Source organism: Otolemur garnettii, unplaced genomic scaffold (assembly GCF_000181295.1).
Source record: "Otolemur garnettii isolate 467f Iridium unplaced genomic scaffold, OtoGar3 scaffold00086, whole genome shotgun sequence".
NCBI lineage: Eukaryota > Metazoa > Chordata > Mammalia > Primates > Galagidae > Otolemur > Otolemur garnettii.
In genome coordinates this window covers 6,030,700-6,039,910 of record NW_003852481.1, presented here as the reverse complement: position 1 = coordinate 6,039,910, position 9,211 = coordinate 6,030,700, and the positions used below count along the sequence as shown (strand labels likewise).

The 9,211-nt window shown below is 51.8% G+C and overlaps 1 protein-coding gene across 6 annotated transcripts in view; it reads right to left on the bottom strand.

Moving 5' to 3' along the window:
- Positions 1-3,800: 3,800 nt before the first annotated feature.
- ZBTB16 (zinc finger and BTB domain containing 16) overlaps positions 3,801-9,211 on the bottom strand; it is a 192,728-nt gene continuing 187,317 nt past the window's right edge. For all 6 annotated transcript variants that reach the window (XM_003794759.3, XM_012808162.2, XM_023516053.1 and 3 more), the window contains exon 7: positions 3,801-7,907. In XM_003794759.3, the coding sequence (XP_003794807.1) occupies positions 7,678-7,907 (230 nt within the window). In that variant the 3' untranslated portion in view covers positions 3,801-7,677. The remainder of the gene's footprint in view (positions 7,908-9,211) is intronic.

The window sequence follows — 9,211 nt, the reverse complement described above, 5'->3', positions numbered from 1 at the left end:
TAATGTTCCTGGAGCACATCCACTGATCGCACCTTCCTCTGACCCCAGCAGTGTGCCCTGTCCTGAAGGTGACCAGGCACAGTTGCCAGGGCCAGGGCTGGCAGGGGCTGCAGCCAGCGCCCGCTCTGGGGAGGGAGGTGGGGTGGAGTCAGGCCATGGTGGAGCATTCTCAGGCTAGCCCGGCCAGGGCCCCTTTCTCTCCATGAGATCATATCTGGGTCAAAGAGCACGTAAAGCTGGCAGGGCTGGCGGTCACACAAAGCCCATTCAGGCCAGCCCCTATTCACTCACCTCCTCTCCCCCAGAGCCCGGGCTGCTGCGACCCCAGAGCAGAGCCTAAGCCCTGGCTTTGATGTCCAAGAACAGAAAACGGCGATTAAATGTTGTTTTAAAGAGGGAGTGCTCACTGCCCTCCCATCTGTCAAGAGAAAGCTGAGGCCTGAGGGAGGGGAGGGGCGTGGGGGGAGGGGCGAGAGGTGGAGGGGGCAGGGAGTGAGTGTCTGGCAGAGCCAGGGCTCCAGGCCCACGAGAAGGTCAGATGTCGTGGGGGAGCAGAGACAGCCACTCACAATCAAAACAAATAGAACTTTGGCCAAGAATTGTTTTCCACGACAAGAAACAGGGGAGAGGGAAAATGACATGGGACAGAGAAATAAGGGGGCGGGGGTTAGGAAGGAGAAGAGAGGAGTGGAAAGGAGAAAAAGACTGGGAGAGAAGAAGGGATAGACGGGAGGGAGGAGAAATGAAAGGGAGAAACACAGAGCAGAGAGTAAGACAGAGGAGAACGTAGGGAGAACCCAACTGCTAACTGCTGGAGGCCACCCTGCTACATCCCTTCCTCTTCCTAGCCAAGTGGTCCCCAAGTAAGCACAGCTCCAGGCAGTCCCAGCTCAGCACCCCATGGTCAGACACACCCAGCCTTGGCCTTGGCGGGGAAAGCAGGGGCAGAGAGGCCACCCTTCCTGGGCAGGCAGGCTGAGCAGTCTCCACTCGGGTGGGGATAGCACACAGGGTGATGGCTCCCAGTGACTCCCCCTAATGCAGGATGCTTAGGGGGAGTCAGCCCTGATGCTTGGCACAGGTTTGCCACGCTGGAGTGACCCACGGCTGCAGTCATGGCTCGTGTCCCCTACATCTGAGTGAAAAGACAGGCTGTTTGGGTCGGAGACAGGCAGTTAGGATGGCCTCAGGCAGAGACACTAAAGCCCACATCTCTCTTGGGAAAGACGGGTAGCGTGATGTTCCCATCCCCAGCAACAGGAAAGGAGGAATGGCTGGCCTGCAGACAGGGACATGAGAAGCGGGTGGGAAGGTACCCTGCCATCGAGTGTGCGGAAACCCTTTATTCTTTGGGGGGCAATGCTGTGTTCCTCCCTCCCATGTGTGCTCTCCCTACACAAGGCCACCAGCTCCAATCTCCTTTCTCAACACTTCTGGGCTGCCACAGACCCACGGACCTTTAATTGGGTGGAAGCTTCTTGTTGAGAAATTTCTAAAGTTTGCTAAGCTATCAGGAATAAGACTAGGCCGGGTGCAGTGACTCACACCTGTAATCCTAGCACCCTTGGAGGCCGAGGCAGGACAATCACTTCAGCTTAGGAGTTTGAGACCCACCTGAGCAAGAGCAAAACCCCATCACTACTAAAAATAGTAAAAATTAGCCAGGGGGTGCCTGTTAATCCCAGCTGTTTGGGAGGTTGAGGCAGGAGGATCACTTAAATTTAGGAATTTGAGTTTGCTGTGAGCTAGGCTGACGCCATGGCACTCTAAGCTTGGGGGAGGGAAGGAGGGAAGGAGGGAAGGAGGGAAGGAAGGAAGGAAGGAAGGGGAAAAGAAAGGAAGGGAAGGGAAGGAAGGGAAGGAAGGGAGAAAGGGAAGGAGAGAGGAAGGGAGGGAGGAGAGGGGAGGGGAGGGGAGGGGGAGGAAAGGAGAGGAGAGAAAAGAAGAAAAAGAGTTAAGACAGGTGATCACTGCCTTGGGAGTTCTGGTACCAGGAGATGAGGATGTTAGTTCTGATTGCTTCTCACAACGGTGTGATTCTGAGCAAGTTATCCTAACACAGCAAACGATCCCAACCTCTGGCTTACTAGCAGCTAACGCTATAAAGCCAAGGGTTTGTCTATTTGGCTCCTTGCTATATTCCCAGTATTGACAGCAGTAAGTGCTACCAGGCAGTCTTGCTGAGTAAATGAGTGAACGCCTACTTAGCATGTGGTACCAAGGATCAAAGGATATTCATGTATTTCACGATTTTTTAAACTAAAAAGTATCAGAAAAATATGTTACTGAGTCAGTATATACCTGGTTAATGTGGCCTAAACATACCACATAAATAAGGCAGAGTGTGCGTAACCCAGGGCTTGCTCTTCCCGTCCTCATGCAGACATCTCTGTCCCTCGACCACATTCCCCACCCCAGAAAAGGCAGAAAAGACAGAATACTTAAAAAAGAAAACAGAAGGGGGACACTTCAAGCCAGAGACAACTGAATTAACTTTATTCTCTTCTAACTGCAGATTCAAGGTATACAACTGAACATTGCTATTTTTCTTATGAGACTTATAAATAAAAATACAAAAAATGTTCACTACAAAAAAATCTACTGTTAGTAGGATGTAAAAAATATTCTCTTTGCTATAGAAGGCACAAACTTCACTTAGTGACACATGGAAAGAGAAAAAAACCTGCAGCAGTAAATTCATTTTTTCTTTTTTTCTTTCTTTTTTTTTTTTTTTGAATCTTGTCCGAAACACCGAAATTACAAAGAAAACGCATCAATCTACACGAAACAAAGGCAGATGCGGAAAGCTGCAACCAGGACCGCACAACTTCGAGGGAACTGCTTCAGAACTAGAACAGATAGGACGGCCAAGCACGACTCTGGGGAGCAGGCTGGGGAGGGCAGGAGGGGAGCAGGAGGAAAGAGAGAGGGAGAGAGAGGATGGAACCCACAGAAATAAGGGGGGAGGAGGGCGGTCAGAAGATGGGGGGGGAGAAGGAAGGGGGTGAGGAAGAGAGATTGATTTTGTACAAAAAAGTAACCAGTAAAATTGAAGAAACAAAATTGGGCAACCTCCTAAAATTAGGCTAAGAGGAGGTGCTGAGGTAGACATTAACTAGAACATCGATGAATTAAAAACACTATTCTGTAATACAGAGCGATCCGACTGGCACTTGTGCTGTCACGACATAAGACAAGCCACAAAAACAAACAAATAACAAAACAAAACGTTAATACCCAAACCAAAAGGCTTAGTTTTGCTTGGTCCAGCAGGGCGGCAGGGCCCTCAGTGCTATAATTTACATACATATATATATATTTATCTTTATATATATGGGTTGGATGTCATGGTGCACCACCACGGCTTCTTAACCTCACGAAGTTCATGCATAACACTATGGGAACAAACACTATGATACACACCAGGAGGCTGGTACCCTGTCTGCAAAGTGGGATGCTGAGGACCCAGGGAGGCCGCAGCTGCCGGCTGGCGGGCCTGCAGGACCCGCGTCCCTCCTTCTCTCCACCCCTTTCCCCGACCCAACCTCCCTGGTTTGTCCTGTGCCCCTCTTGACCATCTCTCTACCCATCAGTCCCACCGCATAGGGTTCGTCTGGCTTTTTGTTCTCCCACTGAAATACCACTTAAGTGCTGCCATTCCAGCTAAGCCAGCAGAAACTCCAGGGAGGAGGAGACCGGGTGGGAGGGGCTCGAGGACTACACAGCAGGCCTGGGAAAAGTGAAGCAGGAGTCCGATCTCGTCTGCTTTTCTGCTTCCATCTGGGTGCGCCTCCTTTTCACCCTAGTTTGGCTTGTCAGAGAACTGGCCAAAAATCCGCCCCCTACAACCCTTCATGGACAGACTCCCAAGGCCGCCGCCCCTCCGCTCACTCCCCCACGAGGAGGCAGAAGCCCCTGGCCCCCTCCCGCCCACAGCACTTGTACCAACAGCATCCAGAAAGGTACCATACACTTGTGAAAAATTGCAGCAATTTCTTTTTTCTTTTCTCTAAACATGGAAAAACTGTTCAGGCACAAAGATTAAACAAGCCCGCATTACATCCCTGGATTGTACTGAATCACTGGGGGCCCCCAGCCTCCCTCCCCACCCCGGTGCCCCAGATCCGCCTTCCCCATATTCATGGCCTCCTTCTCCAAAGCAGCCCAAGCAGCAATGATATTTACTATCTTAAATCTCTCTCGCTATATATATATATATATATAATCTATATATATTTGTCTATCCTATATATACGTAGGATTTTAATGCTTTGAATGAGTGAAGGAGTGAGCAGGGGAAAAGAGCATGAGGGGAAAATTTCACCAGAAGCATTAAGGGACAGACTTGTAGGAGCTGGACATGAGAAAGGGACCTTTAACTAGGACTTCCCAGGCTAGAGAAGGGTTGCTCTGCTGGATAAGGCAGCAGCAGGCAGGGTGCTCAGCAGGACCGCAGCCAAGGGCAGCGAGGTGGCCACAGAGCCAGAGGGCAGTGAAGACACTAAGCTCTCGCCTGGGGAGAGAGCCACCCCCTTCCTCCCACTGCCCCACCCCTTCCATTCCAGGCCTATCTAAAGCCTTCTGATTTACCTCGCCCCTTGGCCATCAGGCCTTGCCGACTTTAGAACTGTTTTGTCTTTGTGAGTAGGTAGCTGGGGAAGAGAGGTGTTGTTGGACTGTATTCGGGTGTCTTCTTGGAGAGCAGAGGGGGCAGCATGGCAAGCACAGGGGTATCCCCGGTCTAGGCATCCTTAGAATCCACACTCCCCTCGGGCCTGGGGGTGGGGGGCAGGCAAGTGCTGACTAAGTACCATCTAATGCCGCAACACCAGATCACAACACTGCATGATGTAACTCACAACCGCACACACAAAGCACACAGGCACTCGTGCACACACACACACACACAGGGGGGCATTTTGGTGGTGGTGGTAGTGAATTTTTTGTCTTTTTTTTTTTTGTTCTATTCACATTACAAAAGGAAAGGGCAAGGGACTGTGGAACTGACGAAGGAACTAACAAATATTACAAAAATATTACAATTTGTAAAGATTAGCTCAACCCTCTCAGCTTCTATGAATGGTGGTGGGGAGGGACCCAGGCTGAGTGTAGAGGGCAGGGGAGCAAGGGGGCCGGCTAGTTCTATGGAATAGTTTGGTTTTTTCATTTTCCTTCCCCACCGAAGTTGAACAACATCTTGCTGTTAGAAATACTGTTTTCTGGGATTTACAGATCCCCCTGAGGGCCAGCTAGGCCTCCCTGCCTCCCAGACTGGGGAAGGAAGTTCTAGTGCATAATGATTTCTTAGAGACTGCCCCTCCCCCAAGCGATTTCACTCTTTTCACATTGTAGACATGACAACTGTTCTAGTCGCATAGTTCAAGTTTAACTTTTTTTTTCCTTTCCAAAACCACTACATCATTATTATAGTTGCAAAATAGCATACTCCCTACTTTATCATCCCTCATCAACAGTCTAGCGACACAGTTCCCCCAATTCACATCCCCCCCCCCAACACACAATGTTTAAGGCCTTCAGATTTGGTGGACGAGATTGAAGGGGAGGGCAGGAGGGATGGAGCTGAGGGACGGGGGGTAAGTCACAGCAGCACCCATCCCTCCAGCTTCCCTACACTCCTCACAACCCTTCTCCCCAAAACCGCTTCCCTAAACCACTTTTTAAAACCTAAGATCAAAACGCAGCCACAACTTTCTCAGCGAGAGAAAGGAAAAAAAGAAAATAATAATAATAACAATAAAAAACTCTGACACATAAAGCATGAGATGAAACGGAGGGCCCGTCCCAAAGCAAACAACGGATATTGCAAATGTGCTTTCCAAAATTAGGGAGGAGGGGGTGGGGGAGAGCTTGGGGAAAGGAGGGGGGGGGAGAGCAGCAGAATGGGAGGCAAGGAGGGACCAAAGAATAACGGGACAAACATAAGAGGTAGCTTTTAGAAAAATAACACCCCCACCCCAACACAACAAAATAAAGGCCGCTTCACCCCCTGGCCCGCTGAGAGAAAAAGACCCAATTTTGGCAATGATAAAGCACGTAGAGTTGGGGTACAGTTGCAAGAATCTGAATAGCACGCACCCTCCAGCTTGAACAACCCAGCAAATAGAGTGTTCTGTGCGGAACTGCTGCTGGGCACAGGTGACTCCATGCTCCAAGCAGAGCCCAGGGGTGACTCCCGAGTGCTCCAAGGGGGCAGTGAGGGCTGATGTACCATCCCCTCCCAGCCCTCACTTTTAGATACTGTGTGTCAACCCCTTCACACAGCTCCTTCTCGCTGGAGGCTGGTCTTCAGGGGCATGGGGTGGCCCTGGCCAGCTGAAGTCTATAAAAACAACTATTCATTTACACAAGAAACAGAAAAGGATGCCCTCCCCATTCCTTTTACCCCCAACAACAACAACAAAAAAGAGATACAGAGGTTAAAAAAGCTCATGAGGTCACAAAAAACTGAGGTAATTCAAGTACAATGTGCTAAAAGGGGACACGGAAACAGAAGCAAAATGTAACGCAAGGCCAAAGCGCTTTCAACTCCTCCTCCCCCCTCCCCGTGGGCTGAGGGGCCCTGTGAGTCGGGAACTCTGTGCTACTCCCTGGACCTGGGTTTTCCCGCTGAGCTCACTGCATCTGGGGTCCCCAGGGTGACTCGACATCTTCCTCCCCTGACCAGCCAGCCCCAACCTGGGCAGGATGTCCCCTTCTCCAGGCGTAGGGCCCATCTGGAGACAGAGATTGACCACATTACTTAGGGCCACGAGCCCCTTCATGGATTCCTTTGCCCAGAGACTGACACAGGGCAATAGGGGGTTCTGTCTGGTAGGATATTAGATATTTACTTAGACGTTCTTCCTTTTTGGAAGCAGCTCAGCAGGAATCTTGCCCATCACGGCTTGAAAAGGGGTAGGGTATTTGATTTACTTAGTTTTGTGTCCTCAGAAGGCTAAGAGTGAGAGAAGCTCTGGAGTCATATGTAGCTTTCCCACTAGGGAAGTGGAGGGGGACGTGGGGCTGGGTGCTCCCCAGGATGTGGAGGACAGGAGCCAAGGGGAGACTGGGAGCAAAGAGAGGGGGCAGTGGGCAGGGGACAGGGACCATGAAGCTTTCAGAGGCCACAAGGAGACACCAGGTGTGGCAGAGCAGAGGAGCAGCAGACGGACTGAGTGCTAGGAAGAGAAAGAGAGCCCTTCCCCGCCCAAATCTTCCTCCAGTCAACCAGAGCTGCCATTTGAGCGCCAACTGGTGCCTCAGCCCCCACATCTGCAGAGGAGGCCCCCCCACTCCCCTCGGGTCACCTTCAGAGGAGGCAGGCAGAGGACCTCTCACCCACTGCCTAGCCTCCATCTCTGGACATAACAAGGGGGTCTGGGTTGAGGGAGAAGAAAAATATGCCACCATCTGAGTGAACAAAACAAACCACCCTCAGCCCCCACCCCCAAATCAGGCAAACCTCCAGCCAGGCAAGAAGGGCGGAGGCTCTCAGGGAAGGGGCAGCGGCTGGGGCATCCAGGGCGCCTGGAGCCCCAGAGAGAATCCAAGGCCAAACAGTTATCAGATCTCCCCCTTCTTCTTTTTTCCTTTTCCTTCCCCCCCACCCAGTCCTTCCTCCATCTCGCTCTACTCTTCTTTCCTTGCTCCCCGCCCTGCTCCAGGCCAGGCGGCCCTTCACACGTAGCACAGGTAGAGGTAAGTCTTCTCTATCCTCCAGTCGGGCGGGATTTCCTCGGGCTTGTGGCCCTTCATGTGCTTCTGCATGGAGGAGAGGCTGGGGCAGTACTCCGTGCAGATGGTGCACTGGTAGGGCGAGGCGCCGTTGTGCGTTCGCAAGTGCTTGATCATAGCCGAGTAGTCCCGGGAGCGCTGGTGGCACAGCTTACACTCAAAGGGCTTCTCACCTGGAGGGGACAAGGCAGAGGAAGTGAGGATGGGCAGCTGGCAGCCGTGGTCACACGGCTACTAACAAGGGCCGTGAGTGCGACTGCCACTGCACTTTGATTTCATCGTAACTGGTTAAATTGGTCACATGCAGCGAGTGGCTACTGGACTGTCCAGCACACGGCCCTAGCCCCTTGTCTTACCTTTTTTAATTTTTTTTTTTTTTGAGACAGAGTCTTACTTTGTCACCCCTGGTAGAGTGACATGGCATCATAGCTTAGAGCAACCTCAAACTCTTTGAGCTCAAGCAATCCACCGGCCTCAGCCTCCCAGAGTGCTATGATTACAGACATGAGCCACCGTGCCTGGCCGTGTTTTACTATACTTAACTCTCCCAAATTCATGGTCTTTGCCCTCTCTGATTAAGAAAATGAAGGCCTCGGACGGGAACACTAAGGCCCCAGAAGCTCAGGGGAGGGCTCTTCAGGCCACAGTTCCATCCAGAGTGAGCAGGTGGATGGAGTCCTTTCCAGGCTGCGGATGGTGGGGAGCAGGGGTGCAGGTAAATCCAGGGAACCCAGTCCTTCAAACATGCTGCCTCTGGGCACACTAATCCCGCCAGAGCACTGAGGACTTGCCCTGGGCCCTGCCTTCCCCACTGGGGTCAGGGAGGCAGAAAGGACCAAGAACCTGGGAGTTTACACCCACACCCTGGCCTGCTACTCCGACCTCCCCTCCGCTAGAGTGCCCTGGAGCTGAGCAGAGGATGTAAGGGAACCTTGTTTCAATACAGTAATTAACTGGCCAGCCATCTCGCCATCGATACTCCTCTGCACGGAGGCCCCAGCAAATAATGAAGTAATGAACAGCCAAAGTGATCTAACTATTGACCAGCTATTTACAATAGTCACTGCCAATGCCTTTAATGATCCAACCACCAGGTCACATCCTCGACAAGGGGCTAAAGGAAACCCCAGGGCTCGGGGAAATCCTCTGGGTCACCACACTTGTCTGAGATGAACACCCCATCCTCTCCTGTGGGCTCAAGCTGGAGGAAAAAAAAAACAAAAACTGAGCTCTGACAACACACAGCTCACTGCTCCCTGTCTGCTCTGCCCCACCTCCCACAACAACACACTCTCCTCCAAGCCAGCAGGACCTGCCTGAGGTCAGCTCTCCCCCTTCCTCTGGACAGGATAGCTGTCTCCCAGAATCAGGCGAGTCTTCCTAGTTTTCCAGGTTCCACCATCTCTTATCCTCAGATGAGGTCCTCTGACTATCTACGTCCCCCTCCCCAGCAGCTGAGGTCCTCTGACTATCTACG